The sequence below is a fragment of the Strix aluco genome, chromosome 3 (assembly GCF_031877795.1).
Source record: "Strix aluco isolate bStrAlu1 chromosome 3, bStrAlu1.hap1, whole genome shotgun sequence".
Lineage (NCBI taxonomy): Eukaryota > Metazoa > Chordata > Aves > Strigiformes > Strigidae > Strix > Strix aluco.
The window spans coordinates 15,802,667-15,825,697 of NC_133933.1; the positions used below are offsets into that span (position 1 = coordinate 15,802,667).

A 23,031-nucleotide genomic window follows, 5' to 3' on the forward strand; every position below is an offset into this window, starting at 1 on the left:
CCATAAAACTAGCAGACATTTGGAAAGAAGACCATTCCAAAGGCCTCTGTGTCTAATTTGCTGAGGACAGTGCTTCCGAAGAGAGGCGTTTGGGGCTGCTTTCTTTGGACTGTCGGCAAGGCTCCTCTATGGAGGTCACCGAGGGAAATAAAAGTTGCTATTAAGGATTATACAAAAGTAGAAAGTGTGTGCTAATTATTTATGACAACTTTACGGATGTAACAGTAACACATGTCATGCTGATCCCCCACGGGCAAAGCAAATGTGGCAACCCCTTCAGCAGCATGAGCACCAATTTTCCCTTGCAGTGGTGTTGCATTAAAATACTTGAATTTCACTCCCGGTTAAAAGTTCTCAACTCCGGCTTAACTACCAATGCTCCTGGCCTGGGATCTAGCCCAGCTCCCAGTGTTTGGCAAAGCAATTAGTTATCAATTAACCTAAATAGCAAGAACTTTTCTTTATGAGGCTTGGACTATTCCCATAAAAAGAAAGGATTTCCTGGGAGGGGTGACAGGGTGTTTTCTAATAGAGTCTTCACTTTCCAGTGCCTTTTGCTCTGCAAAAGATCAGACCATTTATTAGGGTCATCACCTAATACCTCACTCTGCCATGGGACAGCAGGATTAAAACCCTTCCATGTACACAGCAAAGGGTGGTTTCCTTGGGTGAGCAAATGCTAGCTGTGGAATGCACTCTGTCAGGAAGCTCATTTGGCTGAACTGGATACATATCACAGCTGGACTTTCTGGAAGAAAAAGTGCAACTCTTTGGGTAAAAAGCCTTGTTGGTGAGCTCAAAGCACTATAAAAGTGGTGCAGAATTCCAGATGTTTCCACTGTGGCTCAGGAGGCATGGCATCTCCCTGCCATGCCATGGAGCGGGCAGAAAAGGAACAGAAGAGGACAAAGACGACAGGTGAGAAGGGCTATAAAACAATGAGAAGCAAATGAAAAACAACAGAAGGACAGTTGGAACAAACCAACATTGATGTAAGCCTATTCCCAAAGCAGATTTGCCCTGGGATGGCTGGGAGATGGATTCCATGGTGCTGGGTGTAATTCCAGATGCACTGGACTTGCCATATACATGCTGTGGAGTTACACTGTGCACACAGATAGTGCAATTAATTTGGCTCGCTGCTTATGCACAGAGCAGCTCTGCATGGTGTGTGCAGGCAGTCCAGTTGTATATGCTGCACTGACTTTCTGGCACATGCAGTAAGTCTGACCTCACCAGGCTTTCGCACATGTGAAGAATGGCATATGTTCAGGCACTGTGCCCAGTGTCTCTGGGTTATTTAAGACAGTCCTGGAGCAAGCTGATTTACACCCCTAAGAAACCTCCCTCGTTGTAGATATAATTCCTGTTTAAGCCTGTTGCCCAGATACCTCTTACCGTAAAGGTTTCTTGGACTAATAGAGTGCTTTGAGATTCTTGGAGACTTTATAGCTCACATTGAGAAGAGAATGAAAGCTGTCTGGGTTTGTTCAGGTCCAAAATGCAATGGTAGTCTGGTCTTTGAGGGCTATTTTTTTCTGAATATTCTCACTCCAACAAAGAAAGGTGTCCTTGGAGCTAGATGAAACTCACTGCCAAGTATCTGGGGGAGGGGGTGGGTCTGCAGCCTGAGGATTTGGAGAAATGTTCTCCGGTAAACCTTGCACTATAAGGGTTTTCCAGTGTCATATCAGCCAGCAGCAACTTCCCTGATGCACATTAGAGCACTTCCCATTTACCATAGCTGAGGGAGGCAGGCTTGGACAAATAGCCCACATTGTTTGGGATATAAGCTTCTACCAAATCTGCTGCTGGGCACTGAGGTATTTAATTCTTGCATTAAGAGTAACCAGAGGACCGCTGCCAAAGCTCTTGGCCTAAGCCTAGCTCTGGAAATAGTTCTCTGAAAATACAACAGAAACCCCCAAATATTAATGAAAGCAAGAACCTTTAATTCTAGCGAACACTGTTATTACTTATCTACCACCAACAAAGAGAACATTCAGTTTCAAAGGAGACAGGTTCAGATTTGCTCTAAGTCTGCTGCAACTCTAAACGGTATTGCACTAATTGGTGCACAGCAGGAGTTGCTCATCAGAACAAAAAGGCAGGTATAACAACTTCCTACTCTTTTATCCTACCTGCTAATGCTAAAGGTTTTCCTACAATCCCCTCCTGTTTGGCCCAGGACTACATTACAGCCGTTCTGTTCACAGCATTGGCTAGAATCACAAAAGCCACACAAGTAGGCATGCTGCTTTTTTTAACCTTCTTGCCAGCTCTGGTAGCCTTTCAGCATTTTCTAATCTAATGCCCACCTATCTATTTCAAAAAGTAATCATACAGAACCATGAATTGTTTTATACAGTATTGCTCAGTGGTTCTGAGATAGTTAAATCCGAACTAGGCTGAATAGCCACTGTTCACTTATTTCTCATTTCTCTCATTTTAGTTCTCCAGTTGCCCAAAGGATCCTTTATTTTTCTGCATTTGATTTTGGATTACCTGCTGCTGTTTCATAAATTTACCTAAGTCTACAACTCTGGAAATACAGTTTTAACTGATGAACTATTCCCACTTCTCTGATTATCACTGTAGTCTGCCCTATTGTGACTTCTAACTGTGAGCACAGGAGCTCAGAAGATTCTGAAATTTGGTACAAAAGCTTAAGAAAAATGTGTCCTTGATGTGTCAAATTAGGGTAGAAATCAGTCAAGCAGCCTTCTCATGAGACAAACAGCATTTTCTGCAAGAGGCAATGGAATAGGTTTTCTAAGGGTATGTGACAACGTGCAAGTTCAGAGAAAACAAGGCTAGCAAACATTCAAAACTCACAGTAAGGGAGGAGATAATTTCAATTTTTAGCAAAGAGCAGAAAAAGGGCCTCAGCTGGAGTATTCTTAATTATAGAAGGAAAAGCTTAGTTCCCTGTTCATTTAAGAATAGGAAATGCTTCTTCCCCAGGAGAGAACTGTCTGCAGACAAAGCACTCCCTCATACTGCAAGGAGGAAAAATCAACATTCCCAAACTCTCCTTTGAGGTTCAGCTTGTATCTAGTGGCTAAAGCAAGCCAGAAGAATGCTCTATTTGACTGATCACACATGAAAGGTTTGCAAGTTCAAAATCTACTCTGAATTTGAATGGAGACTATCTCCCTGCTTCTTGTGCAGCAAATACAAAGATGCTGCCACCAGCTCCAGCTATTCCCACGCAGCTCCTGCAGGCAATAAGTAACTGAGGCTGAAGCTAAACAGCAGAAGAAAAACAATGGAAATAAAAGTTCAGTTCTTTTCTGGCAGTTGCTGAAGGGAAAACAAGGAGCTATTGCCAAAACCCAAACTGGTTTTGCTCCAGGGTCCAAATATGAGAGAAATTACCTCATTCAGAAATATTAGAAGGATTCTGTTATGTTTCCAGTCCCTTGGCTGAAAAAGCTGCAGGTCCTCTGTCTGTTTGGGGATCCTTTTCCTGCAGTGTCCCTGCCTGGCAGTGGAAATTCAGTGTAAATCCTGCATTCCCCAGGTCTTGTCATGAGACAGCAGTCTCAACAAACTGGAACTTCAGACATGTGCTGCATTCCTGCATATTTCAATGGAATTTCCTTCTTGGACCTTTTCTGAGACTCCTAAGAAAGCATCCTTGGTTTGCTCTGTATCACACAATTCACTTTGCAGAAGGTACACACCCTGGAGTACGTAATGGAGTGCTGCAAATAGACACTCAAGGTATTAAACAGAAATGCAGGCATTACGGTTGGAGAGAATTCCTGTATTGTCTGTATTGTATTGTCCTGTATTCCAGCTTTGGAAGGGACCAGACACTTTTGCTCTAGACACTTTCGGTCTACTACAGTATAATCATCCTAGTTTCCCTGTCATGAAAGCAGGAAGCAAATGCACTCAATACATGCAAACTGTTCCAGAAAGCTAGAGGAACTAGTTAGCAGCTTCAGCATGCACCTGCTGCTATGCCCATCTGTAGATTTTTGGGATCAGCTAATAAATTAATCCATTAATAACTGCCAAGCTGCATGCTGCTGCAGTGATACCAGCACATCATGTTGCAGATGCTAATGTGACAGCTGGAAAGTGTCTGACACCCCAGAGCAGGAAGAGGAGTAACATCTACAGAAGTGAAGGGTGATGCTGTGGGAAGCAGGGACCCCTGCAGACACTCAGAGTCACCACCCTGTTGCTATCCCTCTGTTTGCCCCGATGACTGACAGATCCATTGAACCTATCCTCCCTCTTCTCTCAGAGGATTTAACGTGGTCTATATGCAGATACTGGGCCAGAATGGGGCAGGGAACAGATACACAGATGTTGGCTGTGAGGAGATGAAGGCCAGCTTTGTCCTGATGTCATAAGCTTCATCACAGTGCCTTGGAATTAAAACACTGAATAGCAAACTGGTTAGTGAGTAGCAAAGCAGTGACACTTGCTGTCTCAATGCGTGTTTCTTGAGCGACCGCTTCCCTCTGGATCCTCCCATGACTAACAAGGCTCGAGCTCGGGTTACTTCTCCTCTCTTTAGCTGTCATTGCATGAAAGCAATGTAATGTCTCTAAAACTTCTAACTTGCTGTCAAATTCGCTGAAACTGGCTGAAGTTACCAGGCAGAGGAACGATGGATAGACATATGATTGTACTCCCAAATGCTGATGTGAACAAATCTGGCTGTTCATGCTTAGGCTAAAATTCCTGTTCTCTAAAGTACTCCTGGTTGATGTCTAGTTTACAGCTTCACATCCACAAAAAGATTCCAGGGGTAAGCAATTGAATGGAAGACACGCAGCAAATGTCCTTCCACTCTGGATTTGCCAGGGCCACTGGGGAAGGATGCATATAGTATTGGAGTCAGCAATGTCTCCAGGACTCAAGAGCTGGAAGAGATGAGAAAGTGAACTCTTTCAAAGGTCTCTCTAGGTCCAGAGGGATGCTGCTTTTTCTCTGTAAGTCCTGCTGGCATGCTAGATTAGCGATGGCTGATAACAGAAGGCCAGAGCTGCAGCAGGAGGGTGGACGAGTGACCTCGGAGTAGAGGAGATGGAATCTCCAGTGGGAAGCACAGAGGAAGGCAGAGTTAGTGCCTGGACATTAATGGGTGTCCAGAAATAAGAAGGACTCTTAAAATAATAAACATATAGTTGGGTTAGAGACTAGACATTGTAGAAACAGAAGGGTTCTGGTGTGGAAGCTGTGTCATATTGACTAGATCTGCCTTTTGATGGGAAAAGCGTCAGTGGCCTGTCCCAAACCAAGAACTGCGGGACCAACAACTGACTTGAAAGCAAAGGGTGGAGGGCAGAGCAGGACCTTTTATTGTTTGCACCAACACTAACATATTCGTGGAGAAGCATGAGATGGAGCATTCTCAGGCTTGGGTTTGGACTGACTCCAGTCAGCACCAGAAGGAAGAGAATAAAAACACAGTATTGCACATTGATGATCACACTGAGACAGACCTGGTTTGTGGTAACAGATACACACAGGCGAGGCAGGGTGAATGATATCACAGACCAGTGCCCTGGAGCATACAGTGGTTTTGCAAAGCGCTGCCTGGTGTGCCAGCCTCCTACATCACATCATGTGGGTGCAGCCGCCCTGTTCAGACCGGGGCTGTGACTGCCCTGCAGTCTCCACTTGCAGTGTACCCACATCCTACAGGAAAATGTTTCATTTAAAGTAGGAAAACAGAAGGGGAACTTCCTTCTCTAAAACAGGTGACAGATGCTTCCAAGATGCAGCCTGAGAAGCAAAAGATGGTTTTCCATTCCTTTCTTGTAACAAGAAGGAAGAATAAAATAATACTAAGCTGAAACATCCGTCAACAATGGACCTGGGAAAAGTGCTGTCAGACTTGGGAGAGGCACTTAATCAAAATGATTGCGATTTAGCAATCCAGCACCAGGATGTTTCTCAAGAGATTCAGTCTATTTCCAGTTCTGCCACTTACCTACCGTATGACCTCCAGCAAGTCCCTTCATCTCTCTTTGACAAGTTGCCTCTTGCTCTTTTCCCGTCTTATCTATTAGATCACAAGCTGTATTTTCCGCCCTTAGGCACAATCTCATGGAATGAACTTGCTTAAACTAGAAGTCCTGATTCTGCATGGCTTCTTGTGGTTGCTGCCAGGCAGATGACAAAACTAGGCAGCAAGCAGGACCTTGAGGGACAATGCTTTCACTATATCGACATCTCACAATGAGCCACAAGCTTGCAGGCTGCATCTCATCTAAAGCTCTCTGCTTACCTCAAAATCATAATGCACCATTTGTAAAATGGGCTCTGAAACACCCAGCCGGTCTTAGGGAGTTTAAGGAAGGCTCAAAACACAAGCTCATCCTACAAAGGGTGCTACAGCAGTTGAAAGCACCATTAGCAGTGAGACTGCTCTTCACGTTCAGAACAAAACCCCATAAATCTCCTGGTTGGAGCAGCTGCTTGGCTGGTTACTGCATGAAGCCACTTTACTGCATGTGGCTGAGAAAGTTCAGAATGTGCATAATCACAGGACACCACACTGCCACATGCATGTGCATACCACAGCACAAAGGCAGACAAAGGGAAAGAAAAAGGGAGCAGATCCTCCTCATTTCTGCACAGTAACATACCAGAACTCTTTATACCAGCATTAACAGGGAGCAAATTTTGCCCACAGGGGATTCTGAGTCAGGCAGCCTGGAACAAGAGATACATAGGGATTTTACAGAGAGTATGGTGTTAGAGAAATACCATGCTCTGGAGAAAGCCCTGACTGTTTAGACTTCCAGAAAAATAAGGTTGGAGGGGGTTTCTAGGAGGCACTTCTGCATTAAAGCTTAACTTTCAAATCACATAGTCCACTTTTTTTGGCTTCTACAAAAGCTATTACTGCCTTAACAGCTTGTTTATTAAAATGCATTTACTCTCTACTTTCAGCAAAAGCTTAACTTTGCCACAGTCCTCTTCTATTAAACATTCTGGGGAGGCAATCGTGGTTTTGGATGGTATGCAAAAGTAATCATGATCAAGCAAGCTCTTTTTGTCTTTTACAAATCTCTCCTGCCCTCTGTACAGAAGACAGAGGCATCATGATGGCTTTGAGAAGTTCCTCTTTTGGAGGAGATGCTACAAAGACAAATTTGGATCCTACGAAATACCAAAGGAGCAGTACTAAATTGTGACTGTCAGCTCAGAAATTACCTAGTGTTTCTGACTCACAGCCACATTTAGTGGACAAGCAGGTTGGCCTGAGCCTGTGAACCCCCACGCAGTGAGCAGGCCTTGCTCGTGCAAGTTGTCCAAGGCTCAACCCTACGGACCTCAGTGAGCAGGAGATCCTCATCTTCTGCCCCTGCTGATCTCGGTGCCAGGCATCAGCAGGGCTCCCTGAATAACTAACAGCACCTTGCAGCTCTTAATGCTGTCACCAGGCTACACCTGACTCAGCTAACTCTAGCCTTTTCTGACAACTTAGTAATACTTAAATAATTCATTACTATTAATGGGGGGGATGGAAGGGGGGGCTTGTTTTGTTTTGAAGTCCAATTATCCAAGGATTTGGAGAGAAATCCAGGAACTGCAAGTGAAAACTGAGGAAACTCTCGTTGCTAATTGTGGGACTGTTTCCAAGACTGACTTTTCTAACCATGTGATCACACTGTACAATGAACATTTTGGGTGTGCAAAACAGTAGTGACATTGTTATGCCTCCAAGAAAGCTGGCTGCTTCTGTTCAGTCACTTGTTTTCGTCCTTTTCTGCAAAAAATATAGATAAGTTTCATATAAGCTGTTCATTAAAGAAAGGCATTTTATTCCTACAGCATCAATTCCTTTTGTCACTCCTATATTCAAGAAGAGGGAAGATCCAAGGAACTACAGGCTGGTCAGCCTGACCTTGATTCCTGGGAAGGTGATGGAGCAAATAACCCTGGAAACCACTTCTAAACATACAAAGGACAAGAAAGCGATTGTGAGTAGACATATAGATTTATGAAGGGGAAATCATGTTTACCCAGCCTGATGGCCTTCTATGATGAGGTGGACTTGCTGGATGAGGGGAGAGCAACAGAAGTTGTTTACGTTGACTTTAGCAAGACTTTTGGCACTGTCTCTCAAACATCCTCATAGACAAACAGAGGAAGGACAGACTAAATAAGCAGACAGTGGCGTGGACTGATAACTGGCCGAACCGCTGCACTCCAAGTCCAGCTGGAGGCCAGTCACTAGTGGTTTAGCCCAGGGGTCAATACTGCTTAATGTCTTTATTAATGAACTGGATGATGGGCCAGAAGGCACCCTCGGCAAGTTTGCAGCTGATAGAAAACTGGGAGGGGTGGCTGATGCACCAGAGGGTTGTGCTGCCATCCAAAGGGACCTGAACAGGCCGGAGAAATGCGCAGGCAAGAAACTCATGAACATCAACAAAGGGAAATTAAAAGTCCTGTGCCTGGGAAAGAATAACCCCATGTATGAGTACATGCTGGGGCTGACCACCTGGAAAGCAGCTTGGCAGAGAAAAACCTGTTGATCCTGGTGGACACCAAGCTGAAGTCCGCAATGCACCCTTGTGGCATGAAGTACCAACAGCATTCTGGGCTGCATCAGGAGAAGCTTTGCTAGCAGGTAGAGGGACATGATCCTTCTCTACTCATCACTCATGAGACACATCTGGAGTGCCTGGTCCAGTTCTGGGCTCCTCAAGTACAAGGAAGATATGGACTTCCTGGAGCAAGTCCAGTGAAGGCTCACAAGGATGATTTAAGGGACTGCAGCATCTGACATACAAAAGAGGATGAAAGAGCTGGGACAGTTCAGCCTGGAGAAGAGAAGATTCAGAGAGATCTTACTGATGTGTATAAATACCTGATCGGAGAGGACAGAGAAGATGCAGCCAGACTCTTCTGAATGGTATCCATTGAAAGGACAAGAGGCAACACACACAATTTTAAATTCAGAAATTCCATTTAAACTGAAGCACGTTTTTTTACTGTGAGAGTGGTCAAACACCAAACAGGCTGTTGAGAATGGCTGTTGCAGTCTCCAATCCTTGGAGGTATTCAAGACCCAACTGGACATGGTCCTAAGCCTCCTGCTCTAGCTGACCCTGCTTTGAGCAGAGGATTGGGACTAGATGATCTCCAAAGATACTTGCCAACCTCAACAATTCTCCAGTCTTTTAACTTTGCATTCACTCAGCAGTTGTAATCAAGAACGTTTCCTCCTTCCTACACTGCTGAGTGGTATCCAGTTAACAGCAACAGCGACTTCCCTCTAGGACTTCATGGCATCTCCTGCTCTTCCTTCTCAGAAGGAAGCCTGCAACAACTTTGGGGATGAGGAGGTGGCTCTTTTATCATTTGGGAAGTAAAGGATGGTTTCATTGGTGTTGGGTAGTTTCTCCTCAAACAGGAAAGCTCTGCAGTGTTTCCTGATGATGGTCACGCTCTGAAATATCCAGTTATTTAACAGCTTCCTTCATCTTCCAGGGTGTTAACAGTTTAGTAATGCTAGAAGTTTTCTTACCAAAAGCCCTACAGGTCTGCTCTATTCTTTACTTTCCACCTATGTGTTTATGCCCTCTGACTTACTAAAAACAGGATCATTTTCCTTATTTGGAATATATTCAAGTGTGTGAAAATACAGTATACTCTAGAGAGTTAGCTTATTTCAGCACAGCCTTCTGCCTTTAAGGATGAAAGTACCTGTCCTCCAAAGGATGGGGAATGTCCATTGACAATTAATTGCTACTTCTCCTAAATCGTAACAGAGCAAAACTCTTTGTTTCTTCAAATCCAATCCACAGAATTTTGGAGTTTATTTTTTCTCTCTAAATACATGTTTTATTAAAAACATTAAATAAATAAATAATCATGTGAACAAATGTAGGACTTACGTATGATCCATAATTCACTGCTAGGGTCTGCAAAGCCCATGGGAGGCCTAGGCCAATTAAAATATCAAAAACATTGCTTCCAATGGAGTTGGACACAGCCATATCTCCCATACCTGCAGGGATGGAAACCATGTACAATCAGACATGACTCAAGAAAAGTTTTTCAACTTTTAAACAGAAATACATTAATCTGAGCTAATCCAGACAATTTCCATGGATTAAAGCAAAGAGTTAAGGGGATCTCTCTCACCCCATCCTTTCCCTTTCCTCTTTACTCTTCCCATCATACAAGGCAAGCAGTGTTGAAGGGGATGAATCCACCTTCTAGGATTATCTGAGAACTTCCCTCAACTAATCCTCTGCTGCTGTGGGGACCCTGGCCATTGGCTGTGGCCTGCTGGCACTCTGATGCCATGCTCAGTGGGGCTTTTGACGCTTTACTATAACCATGACACATGAATATCTGTACCATACTGATTAGATTAGGTCTTTGGGTAGTCTATTAAGTAGCTGGTTGTTTCAATGAAGAGCCACTGGTTTTGTTCCCCAAAGAAGTACTGGCAACTTTCTTTTTCTCTTAAAACACCTGTTGCTGGAGTCACAGGAGGGGGAGAAAAAAAGTTCTCCTTAAACAAAGTAGTATCTTCCAGTCCTTATGAGTGTGGAGGAAAGCTGGAAAGTGACCTGAGAGACCCTTATGCCATGTTCCAAATAATTCTATACCACTGATATTTAAATTAAGAAAAGCGTTGTGACTTTTGGGGAAGGCTTGAAGTTGACAATAGTGCCAAAACTTGTTCCACACCGTCATTAAGAACCTGTTAGTTGCTTTGCAACAGCAATGTAATTAATTTCCTTCTTTGTTCTTGTTTTAAATTGCAGCCTCAGGAAAAGGGCTCTGTATGTTTTCACATTCAGGACACATCTGTTCTACCTAAAGAGGAAGAGGCCACAAGGAAACACTTCCATAGCAGTGTGACATCTCTGTGATAAACCTACCTTGCCTTGCTACGATAAGGCTTGCCATGCAGTCTGGCACACTGGTTCCAGCTGCCAAGAAAGTGATGCCCATGATCACATCTGGAATTCCCAGCGTGTAGCCAATGATTGTCACCTAAGGAGAGGAAATAAACTGTCAAGCTGTTTACAAGAATTAAAATCAGAGACCAGCCTGGCCCAGTTCTGCAAGATGCTGTGAGATAGAGTTTACTGCTCAGTGCAAACTCACACTTTCTTTAAAGTGACAGCCTTTTTTTGGTATACTGATCACCTCGCAGAGGATAGCACTGATCTGCTAGGTAGCCTCTTTGTTAGCTGCTTCGCACCTTTCATCCACAATTTTCCTGACACTACCCTGTGTAACAGTCTCGTGAAGTTTGTAGACATTATTATATACAAATAATAGCTAAGCAGACACTAAAACAACCCCACGGTTCATTATACTATGAAAACGCCATATGCAAGGCTATATCCCCAAGTGACTGCAAACAAATCCTATTGGCAGAGAGGAGATACCTTTAAATTCCTCTTTCCTTTGCTATGCAGTCTTTGATAAATTAGTGCTCTTCAAATTGATTTATATTTTAAAATTTTGGATGCTTTTGTCTAAAGATGCCCATTTCCTATTAGCCACATTTAATTGCTCTTGTGAACTCTCTGCAGCATACTTCAAGAAATGTGAACCATATGTTAGAAGCAGCACAGTGACCCTGTGGGCTCTGGTATTTCAACTATGGAATGCTGGGAAGCTTTCTACTTGAAAAACACCTCATCCTTGCAGATGAAAACCAGAAGAAAGCAAGTAACTTTCTACTTCTGTTCAGGGTAGCATGGGTTATTGAAAACAAAACAAAATAAAAACTGCTCTTCTGTAACTGCTTTGATTAGTTCACAGGGAAAAGCCTGGCATATGTTTTTGCATTTAATACAAGAATGAATTGTGAAGGCAGTGAAGATTTTTTTGTTGTCTCCCGCTTCCCATCAGGGAAGCTGTGGCCAGTGTTTTAGAAGGTATCTTCATGCTCTTCATGTCTCATGCAGAGACAGACCATGAATCATGCACTCCATCAGCCCACAACCCAGGCTTCCCTTGTTAGACCCTCTCCTGATGCCAGTGCTCCATCATTGTCTGAATCTGCTTAAGAGTACATACAGACCACCCCAAAAGAAACACAATCCATGCTGCAGTGTAACTGTAATCCTAATGAGGACAATTTACACTTTTCACCTACATATCGTGTAATGAGGCCTGCAGCAAGCTAAGAGGCTCAGTGACCCAGCCAGTGCACAAAACTCCCCTGTGAACAGGCCAACTATGCTTGGATTTCCTTGTGTTCATTTTTATTTACCCCCTTCCACCTTTAGGATAATGAGGTAGAATTAAGTTCCTATTGACTAGAGTAGTTGTGCAAGGATTTGGCTGAATGTCATGCTTTTGTTCATGCTGTGTTCAAAGTGTTATCATTCACAACTCTGTCTCTCAAGCTTGCTTGCTCCAAGAAAAGGAAAAGTCATTGAGGCCAGATTCTTACTAGCATCAGGGCCTCTTTACACTGCCCCGCACAACAAAGTGGTGTTAAACTGGTGCAAGCATAATTTTTTCCCATGTTAAAGAATCTGTGTGAAATTCCAGCCCTGAATCAAGTTCAAAGGCCATGTCTACTGGCCTCTAATTTTATTCTCTGAGTGTAGACAGGTCTGATGGAAATGGAAGCAGACTTAAGGTTTCTCATCTAAAAAAACGGTATGTAGAACTTTCTACACATTTCTCTAAGCTGACAAAACCCACTTCTGTTGCCTCTCCCAGGCTGTGGTTTCTGTTTTAGTTGGTACATACCATCCACACCATCATGTAGGAGAAAGCTGCAATCCAGAGGGTAGAAGAAGCAAAGGTAACCATGAACCATTTTTCCAAGTGGGGTTTGTTACAGTTGGGCACTGTGAAGTACAGGACAAAACTCAATGGCCATGTGAAGAGCCACTTCAAGATTTCTGTCTTGCCAGCTGTAAAACAAAAAGGGAAACAATCACAATTCTAGTTTGCTTTAGTCCAGAATGTTATTATTTTGTTAATATTAATGAGCAAGATGCCAGGGACACCTCAGCCTAGCTGTTACCCAAACAGATAATGACAAGACATTCCTTGTTCAGAAGATCACAGTGTGATGGCAGAGGTGGGAGGGCAGAGAGGGACACAGGGAATGAGTATGAAGTGCCTTCATGAGAGTTTGTTAAGTAATAGGTCAGAGCACACCTGCGACCCTTCCTGGATCAAATTCTTACTGGTACAACATAGAAAACAAGTTCTAGAAAGAGACCAGATCCATCTTCAATCACCTAATGGGAGAGTACAGAAAAGATGGAGCCAGGCCCTTCACAGAAATGCACAAGGTAATTATAAGAGCTGATGGACTCAATTTGCAATAAGGGAAATTCAGAATAGATGCTATCATAAGTTGTGCATTTTCTTTTTTTTTCTTACCATGAGGGTGGTCAAACACTGGAACAAGTACTCAGAAAGACTGTGGGATCTCCATCCTCATAGATAATCAAAACAGAACTGGATGCGGCCTTGGGCAACCTGCTCTGAGCAGGGGTTCGAACCAGAGATCTCCAGAGGTCCATGCCGACTTTCCCATAATACAAACCTAGTGTCATGGTCTACAGGACATCTAAATTACTCTCTTCAGGCTCAGTTTTTTACCTTACTTGAACTACAGCTATGCTGTTTGAGTGAGGAGATCTGAACAGGAGTTCCCAAAAATTTATCTCATCTGTAAAGGGCAGGACCAGTCCCTACAGTATTCTGGCTTGTCTGCAACACAGCAGATTTTACCAGCTGTGGCAACTGTGAATCAAAGTAGGGCAGGGATATGTTATAATCATCCTGGGACTAGAGTCATGATGGGGCAAGAGGGACTTTGCAAAAAGATCTCCATCCTGCAGGCGCACTGCTCAGCTACCTGAGGCGCATGCGGTTTTTCACAAATCACGTAGCTGTTCTGACTTCCTAAGCCCTCCAGAGTGAGAAGACATTGTGGCTGTACCTAGTTAACAGCAGGTAGCAGAGGTGCCCAGGACCTTCTTTTGTCTCCGCTCCCAATCAGCATCACTACTGTCGTGCCTCCGTTAGCACTACACCTTACCACAGAGGTAAAAGCGCACCTCCAGCAAAGGTAAGGCATAGACGCAGACGTACCTGACCTGCGTTCAGGCACCTTGCCAGTGGCCCCACCATCCTCAGCAGTCACCAAAGAGAGACGGGTCTCTCCCGAGGGTGACCCAGGTTTTGGGCCAGGAACCACCCTGTGGAGACTGCTGCCTCTCCCCTCTGACCACAACGGCAGCGCCAGGCCAAGGCACGAGCTGCAGCAGAGGTGTGTTCAAGCCCAGGAGTCTGCATCCCGAGAAGTTCCTGTTGCTTCCCAGTTCCTCACATCTTTTACCTGTGACCAGGAAATGCACTGCGAGGTGCAGGCTGATGGGAGCTCTCTGAGACACTTCTACCTTAACATGCATCTGCGATGCTTTCTGGCATACCCAAACTGAGTTTTGCTTTCTGGAACAACACAAACCCAGGAGCTTCTTACTGGGTAGGTCAAAAGGTGTGTATGGCCCTTCATGGTCATCATCGTCATCATCTTCTTCCTCTTCCTCATCATTTTCATTGTTCTCATTATCCTCATTCTCGTTCTCTGTCTCGTTCCCAGTCTCAGCCATGTCTTCGTCCCGCCGTGTGCCGTTCACGCCCCGCTCGGTGGAGTTGCTGGGGCCTGTTCCATTCTCAACCACGTGCTTGATAGGTATTTTGATTGCTACTTCTGACTCACCATTGGTGTAAGTCCTGCTGTTGATCAGCCTTTGTCTCTGTAAATACAGGCACAAATTCTTGCTGAAAGACAGATTTTTTAAAATTTAATTTTTTAAAGATAAAGGGAGGAACAGAGAGAGATGTGCAGAGTTTTTAAAATTTGGCTTTAAAAGCAAAAGGGATGAATTTTGATCAGGTATAATGTGATGTTTGCTTGCAGATGACTAGATGAATCTCACATATTAAGAGAAGGACCAGTGGCTGTAGAATTGACTCCAGGAGTACCCCAAGGCCAGGGCAGACTAAGTGCAGACTCAGTGGAATACCATATTATTAAATAACTGCAAGCTATATTAAAGTCAGATCAATGCAGAGGGCATCTCCTGTGAGCAACAGCTCCAGGTAACGTAACCACATAATGACTTGAAACTTTCTCTGCTAAAATCTCCATGGGGACAGATAGCAAGGGATGATTTAGTAAAGCCACTGTCAGAAGGATAAAATCTGGGAAAAATGCTATCAGGGATCCAGAAGAAATGCAAAAGTCCAATTTTGACCAAAACACTGCTACAGGAAAAGGCAAATTCAGAAGGAGAAGGGGAGGCAGGGGAGATAAAAGACACACCTCATTGATTAACATGCGGCTGGCCATGGAGAGACGTGTTTTGGGAGGGAAGTGGCTGGTTATCATGATCCGGAGGCCAGCCTCAGAAAATGAAAGCTGGTGTGGGTAGGCAGACAGCAGCTCATCCACCATGATCACAGAGGCTTTACGATGGAAATTTCCTGCAGCCAAGGAACAAAGAGAAATTGAGGTCTTCTTCCAGCAGTCTCTCTCTCTGCCCTATGTGTCTCTCAGAAGAATAAACTCACAGGTTCCAGAAATCCTTTGTAAGAACCATTCCTTCAGGCTCTGCCATTCAAAATATGCCTCCTCTGTCCTTAATTTCTGTCTTTACATGTCCTGCACTTCTGTCTTTAAATAAATCACCAACGTAGTATCTCCACTCATGCTCGTTACAGAGAATTAAATCTGCTCTGCACAGCTCATCATAGGCCTGCATTAGGTGGATCACTGCTTCCACAGCAGCTATTCCACCAAGGTAAAAATGGGCCTGCAGTAAAGTTGCATTAATTCCACTGTTACAATCCACACTTCTGTGAGGATCTTGGCCTCACCCCCATTAACCGTACATGGGGCTGAGGAAATTGTCACTGTCTTCCTGCGGGGTACCAGTGCAAATGAAAAGCAGATTCCTGCATCCTGGGCTCACAGCTCATGGCTGGGAAGTGCCATCAAACCTGGCAGCAAGTGCATGTGCCAGTCCATGGGGTGCAACCCACAGTGCAGGAGCAAAGGAACAAGGAGATGGGGGCAGGTACTTGAATAGCACTTCAGCTGAGGCACAGTACCAGCACCCATTACCTCTGGGGTGGCACAGCGCCAGCATCCATCCTTTCTGTGCCTGCATGCTACCTCAGGCTGTGAATTCTGGGCCAGGACTGGGACTTGGCAGCAGGGAAACCTCAGGTCTTCACCAACACACCCCTGCTTTGGTTTATTAAAATCAGTGCTGAACACTGGCAAATATTTCATGGCATTACTATTTATTAGCATCACTGTTAGTCTTACAGAAGAGCATCTCCTCAGCCTTAGTGTCACTTTTTTTCTGACTGAGAGGGTTTCCATGGACTGGGGTAGATAAGTGGGGTCATCCATATTCCAAAAAATCAAAACAGCCAGACAGCTTTTCCTTGTGACTTTTTCCATGCTGACATTTCCTGCATGGCACTTGGGGGAACTACCCCAAACACAGAAATCCTTCTGTTTGATTCTTTTTGGTCCTCTGTTCAGAAAAGGCCCCAGAAAACAAACAGTAGCATCTGAAACACTCAGGCAACCTGTTGCAAAGGGTGCTGTTTGCAACCCCACGCTACTGGCCAGTGTGTACAGCAGCACCACTTGCCTGTCTGGGCCTCCGGTGGCCCACTGCCAAGTAAATATAGGAACAATCTGCAAGAAAATAAAGCAATCCTTTCGTCTTCCTTCCTCAGCCGGTTTGAGTAACCGCAAGTGTCCAAAACAAAAAATTACCAGCAGCTGTGCAGTGTCATGCAAAGACACATTCTGGGGAGATTTAAACCAAATCCCACAATCAGAACTGCCTCATTTGTGCATAACCCTGAGGCCACTGGGTAAACCGAGATGACTAAGGCCCAAGTTTATGCTTACTGAGTTCTACCAGTCTAGCTTTACTGGTACAGTGTAGTCATCTTGCCAGCACAGTTTCGCTGCTGAGAGCCCCAGGCTACAGATAGCCTTTCCCATGAAAGCAGCTTCCCCAAATCAGAGGGCACAGCAACAGGGCAGTAACATGATAGCTGGCCTCTGGTAGACTCAAAGGGTTCAATGTCAGCAAATAAACCCTTCTACATTTCCTGTTTAGTTGCTTACTACATACAGACTACGTCTTTCAACCACTGTTTACAGGAAAAGAGAGACGTATTTTTGTTAATTTTTTTTTAGTCCAGTGAAACAAAAAGGGCAGCCCATGTGTAGACAGAGACCAGGACTGCTTTAGACAAACCAGGGCTCCTTCCCAAGTTAAACCAGTGACTGGAGCGGTGGGGTGGTAGTGTTATTCCTGACGACAGGTGCATATAAATCTCAAGCAGTTACTGCACATGCTTGTTGACTGTTGCAAAGATAAAAAAATTATCCCCTGTAAATGCACTTTAGCACATGCTTGCAAATGCACACATAGAACTACTGCTGCTGAGCTATGGAGTGGGTAAATTTTTTTTAAGCTGAAGAAATACAATCATTTTTATATGTGATTGTGACTAAAGTCAAACAGGAGCAGATTTCAGCCACAGTGAAATCCATTTAAGGATCATTTACATGGAAGAGTTATGCACATTCAAGTCAGCATGTGCAGTAAGAGCACGCTACCTAAACCAACACAAAGTCCCCACCCTCCCTTCACTGGAGGAAATGTGTACGTCAGTATAAGTAAGACCTTTTTCCCTGCTCAGTTTCTGTTGCTTTGGAATGGAGTTAAATTTAACTGGAGGTACTAGATGGAAATGGGCATCTTCAGTGCAGAATAACAGTGCCCACAGAAGGACTTAAAATGACACGGCTGTAACGGTCTAAATAAGTAGCCCCTGGGCAAGTCAGGCTTGAAGCTGAAGGAGTTCTTTCAGCCAGGCTCTTGTCCAGCAGCAAGAACTACCCACAGGAGGCCTGAGCTGTCTCCAGCAGCAAAGGATGTGGTGGCTGCGGTCACCACACCTGTACTCCCAGGCACAGGAGACATGGCCACCTGGCAGGGGGTTACAAAAGGGTCACCCTCCTGCCTATTTCATGGCTGATAAGACAGAAGCAGTCCACAATGTATGACTAGCAGGCAAACTTGTAAACATTCAGAATGATGTGAGCAAGCAGGGTGACTTACTGGAACAGTTACCTTTCTTTAGTAATACCACTGTGGCATCGCAGTTGCTGTTATCGTCCATTTCTGTGTTATTTGCTAAACCGTTCACCATATTTGCAGAGTTTTTTGTCTTCCTTTCGAAGCAGTGATGGATGGTTGAGTTGTACCTGCACAAATGAAACAAACTCTAGATGTACCTTTGCTCTTTCTATGTGGATTTCCTGACACTTTTCCTTTCCTAGACTCAAATCTTGTGCGATCCAACTAAGGCAGGGAAGAAAACCCCTCTGGTTTTAAGGAAATCTAGCCACAGTATGCCAGAGCTCTAACTAAATTGTATACAGTGCACCCTCTCCATACCCCGAAGGCTATGAAAGATACAAGACACGAATCTTGAATGACATATATGCTTATATAGTATGTGAAATTAACACCCTGTATAGCAAATAATGATTACATGATTACTTGTCATCATCCAAATTTATTTTTTATCACATAATCACACCAGAGCATGTGAAGACCTATCACAGAAACACAAGACCATACGCTAAGCTCTGTTTCAACTTTGGGGGAAAAAAAATAATCTTTGTTTCTTATTTTGAGTGGCCAGGAGGTGACACAAACATGAGCCGAGGATCTCACCATGATACTCAAAGGCAAGGGTAGACCACTGTGAACACCTGGCCAAGGTCCCTAACCAGGCCGACAACCTCCCCAGCTATATCCAAACAGGTCTGAAACATCTGTTGACACTACAGCATTGCTTTCAGAAAAAAAATCCATTCTAGATTCAGACATTACAACTGCCTGTTTTGCCAGTCAGTTAATTGTTGCAAGGGTGAAGCTACCCTCCATGTTCAAGAAAAAGTTTCTAATTATTAGAATTGAGATGAATTCTGACTTGTGTTCCCTTCAACCCAGCCTGAGTGTTTTGCTGTTCTCACTGAGAATTGCTCTCACAATATTTATTCTATTCATCATTTCAAAACAAATCTCTACTCTTACTTGTTGAGACAAGACCACTGGTGTGCTTGGCAGCTGGTAGGTTTTGTTGAATGTTCCAGTTTAAATCTGGGTTTCCTTTCCACTGGTTTTTAAAAACAAGGCAGGAGGAGGGGAACCAAACAGCAGAACAGACTAGCTTTGCTAGCATGAACTTGCATGAAAGAAGTTACATGGGTCAGATGCTCAGAAAATCAATGCTGATTATGCTGTAGTTTTACCATGGGTCTCCAAGCAAGCAAGAACAAATTGCTGTGGAGTTCTGCACCCATAAAAAGTAGACTGGAATCTCCTGCATGTTTATTTCTGAGTAGGGATGCTAAAGTGAAGTCAGAAGAAGCTGCTTTGGTGGGACTCAGAGACGGATTTGGTCCTCTGCCCTGCCACAGACTTGCTGCATTAGCCTTGGTCGGTTCACACAGGGTGAGATCTGTAAAGCATCATCCGCCTTTAGATGTCTGATCCTCAGATCTGTAGTAGGGGGATAAGCAGCCCCTTCCTGCCGCATCAGGATAAATTACAGGTAAGTACATGACAGGGCAAGGTGCTTTAACCCCTGCTATTGGATGTGCTGCTGGCATGCAAGCTGGGTGATGCAATGAAAGCCCTGCCCACAGCCTGTGGCTCTCCTTAATTAACTTTGAAATCTCTGGAAAAGCACTGGAGCAGGAAGTCTTACAATCTAAGCAAGCTGGGGGTGCATTTGACTTACTTCATGATAACGATGTAGATGACATACATCAGCACTAAGACTAAGGACTCCCACCTGCAAACAAGAGTGACACAGAAAACACATCAGAGAAGGGCACGGCAGTCAGCTGCCCGAGTTCAGCCATTCCCCCATCCGTCACACCACAAACTTGTGGAAAGGCTTGACCCTCTTGAGGTGTCTTAACACACCTCCAGAAAAGGGCATGCATAAAGAAATGTCTCACACACCCATGTGCGATGCCTCCTTTGTTTTCTTGGCTTCTGCTCTCGTTTTACTTGGCCAAATCAACCTGTCAGCTAAGAACAAGTGTCTAAGCCTGTAAGTTCAGTGAACAAATCGTGCACCCAAGGAACACTGACGCTTCTGTAAGGACAATACCTGTGGGGGTGCAGTACAGGGAGGGGAGCAGTTGTCCTGCTTTGCCTACACAGGTGTAAAGCAGATCGCTGGGCTTTCTGAACCTGCTATCAAGCACATAGATCATGTCAAGATGACCTAAACAAGGGGCAGCTGTTCTTTCGCTACTGCTGCTGCATAACCACTGAGAATGCAGCAGGCAGCAGTTTAAACTGCTGATTAGATATTGTCAGGTTTTCCTCCACTGTTTCTGTGTCAAACTAATGAAATTTGTATGAAAACAAAACAGAATATGACTTTCAGAACTTGTTTCTAGGTAATCCTTTTCATTGACCAAAATGCTGTATTCTGCATAGTTCTCTATGGCCAACTGCTAGTCCTTGTGGAAATCATCTGTTACCAGGCAGCTATATACTAAAACTCATGGGCTATTTTCTCTTTAAGGATTTTGAGACATTGCACTAATCATACCAATATCTCATTCCCTGCTTCTGGCAGTTCAACACTTGGCTTCCACATTGATGTGTTTTTGTTGAAGGGCACAATCAAATTGGGCCTCGAGTCAATTTTAGTTAAAAAAACAAAACAAAACAAAGAAAAACAAGCAATTGCAAAACTCAGTGTTTCAGAAATCCTTCTCTGAAATTAAACATAAATCCCCCAGTGAGAATAAGTTCAAGAAAACATGCAACCCAAAAAGCCTGACTCCCCCTAGTGCTTGTAATCTAAATAATACTGGCTGTGCGTGAAATCAAAGCTACCACTGTCACTCTACGAGCCCTGAGACGTGCTGAAAACAAAACCATGAAAGCAAAACAACTGAAAGTACACTTTTAGAAGTGTTTGAAGCCCTCCTAGCCTATCATACTACTGCAGTACATTTAAGCACATTCATGGGGATATTAACATATATATATATATTTTTTTTCTTGAAACTGGTCATTTGCTCTTTAATGTTGTTTTAGGAGCTTTCTTTTTTTAAATTACTAGAAATCCAGATACTGGAACACACTTATGACTGCTTGGGTGGCCCTTTCCATTCCCAGGCGGCTGACATCCCTGGCATGCCAGCACCCAAGCAGCAGTCTCTGCCTCTGCTGAGCACATCGCCATCCCCGGGCTGCTGCAGATTGGGCAGAGGGCACCAACTGCCGCTGCTATATCGGGAAATAACCTGAGTGACACTCTCCTAGGCTTTCCTCTCTGGCTCACAAAATGAGTTATTCTAGCCCATCTTGTTCTGTGGTTTCTCATGCAGCAGGAAACTGCTGCCTGAATTGCTCTGCAGAACTTTTTAGCTTCCCCCTCCTCTCTTGATGAACCCTACTTATCGCAGCTTTTGTGGTATAAGCAGAAAAAATGAAAAGAAAAGGGATTCATGGCCAGATATACTTACCAGGAAACTTTTTCGTCATAAATAAACTGTGGAGAAAAGGTTTAAAAATAGGCATGTTATACACAAGATCACAGCTGAAAACAGCTTATCACCTCAGCAGGGGACAGAGGGGGCAGAGCATCCCAGGGCTCAGGGCAATGGGATTAAGCTCTAGTCTGTTTGGCACTGCCTTCCTACCCAGCCTTTGAACTTTTGAACCCTTAGCTTCTCTCACCTAGTAAAGGCAGGCAGCTACTCCTTCCCAAACACCACTGGATTCTTGTGTAACTACAGCTATTGCAGCAGGGAAGCAGAAGGAGTTACAGGGAAAACAGAAGTGAGTCAGAGAAGGGGCTGTACCTGCCTCTGAAGTGCATGGCTGGTTTCACCAGAGACACGGCCTCTTCCCCTGACCTGTTCTTGGGTGGCAACTGGGCAACCAGTTTTACAGCCAGCTCCATAGCTGCTGTGAAATTTTGCTGGCTAGAAACTGGGACCAGGGCATTATTTCCTTAAGGTTTATGTGATCACTACCCCAGCAGAATTTAACTACTGTGATAGTCATTTTAGCAGACCTGCAGATAGATGCTGAAGCCTCCCTAACAATGCTGCACAAACCTCCTGGGGAAAGAAGTGAGTCTCGTGTGTGTGTAAGATGCTCTGTGGTGGGGAAGCAAGAGCGGTATGCCAGAGAGGTGAGGGGAGTCTGCCCACCTGCGCCTGGTTTTGGGGGGTCTGAAGAGGCAGATATTGGGGGGTGGCCGGCAGGTGGCTGCAGTGCTCCACAGCTGGGCCCTTCCCCACTCCACGCTCCACCACCAGCCATGCTGGAAGGAGGCTGCCACCCTCCCTTGCCGGCAACACCCCTGTGGCTCGCGTCTCCTTCCACCTCAGAGGAGCATCTGTGGAGGCTGCTCTTGCTGCCGCTCACAGAGCGGGGGACCTCAGCGCGGCTCAACCCACCTGCCATGGCGGCTGTGGCACGAGGGCGGCCTGGTTTGTGCTGCGGCCGGAGGGCGGCCAGAGGGCCGGAGGGCGGCCGGGCCCTGGCTTACGCACAGGGCGCCTGGGAGGCAGCGTGGGGCCTCGCCGGGACGTTGGAGCTGGGGTTGCACACAGCAGCCTGCAGCCCCCTGGCCTGGGCAGCTCTCTACCCTGTCAGCCTCCATGAGGAGCCTGCTTTCCATTCAGTCCTTCCAAAGCACCTGCACTCTCAGCTCCCCGCTGTGCAGGGAGGTGGAAACGCCGCGTTTGCACTAGGGAAACACATCCATGGCCACGCACCAGAGAAAAAGGAGGGAAAGGCATCGAGCCTCTGAGAGCACAGTGGAACGCTTCCCTTCAGCTGTGCAGCCTGTAAACAGCAACTCCTGCGTGACAGCCAGCACCGAGCAATACTTACATCGGTTACTGGAAGAAAACATGACCACAAAACATTATGTGTGTTGTAAGTTACAGCT

General features: G+C 44.9%; 1 protein-coding gene across 3 annotated transcripts in view; it reads right to left on the reverse strand.

The window, feature by feature from the left end:
- The window catches only part of LOC141920567 (sodium/potassium/calcium exchanger 3), a 282,625-nt gene that overhangs the window by 109,690 nt on the left and 149,904 nt on the right, over positions 1 to 23,031 (reverse strand). For 2 of the 3 annotated variants that reach the window (XM_074817519.1, XM_074817527.1), the window contains 8 exons: positions 21,593 to 21,618; positions 19,840 to 19,893; positions 18,159 to 18,292; positions 15,314 to 15,474; positions 14,468 to 14,744; positions 12,715 to 12,881; positions 10,878 to 10,992; positions 9,879 to 9,991 (listed from right to left, as the gene is read on the reverse strand). In XM_074817519.1, the coding sequence (XP_074673620.1) occupies positions 9,879 to 9,991; positions 10,878 to 10,992; positions 12,715 to 12,881; positions 14,468 to 14,744; positions 15,314 to 15,474; positions 18,159 to 18,292; positions 19,840 to 19,893; positions 21,593 to 21,618 (1,047 nt within the window). Of the gene's footprint in view, positions 1 to 9,878; positions 9,992 to 10,877; positions 10,993 to 12,714; positions 12,882 to 14,467; positions 14,745 to 15,313; positions 15,475 to 18,146; positions 18,293 to 19,839; positions 19,894 to 21,592; positions 21,619 to 23,031 lie in introns of all 3 variants that reach the window. The other variant, XM_074817520.1, reaches the window with a different exon arrangement.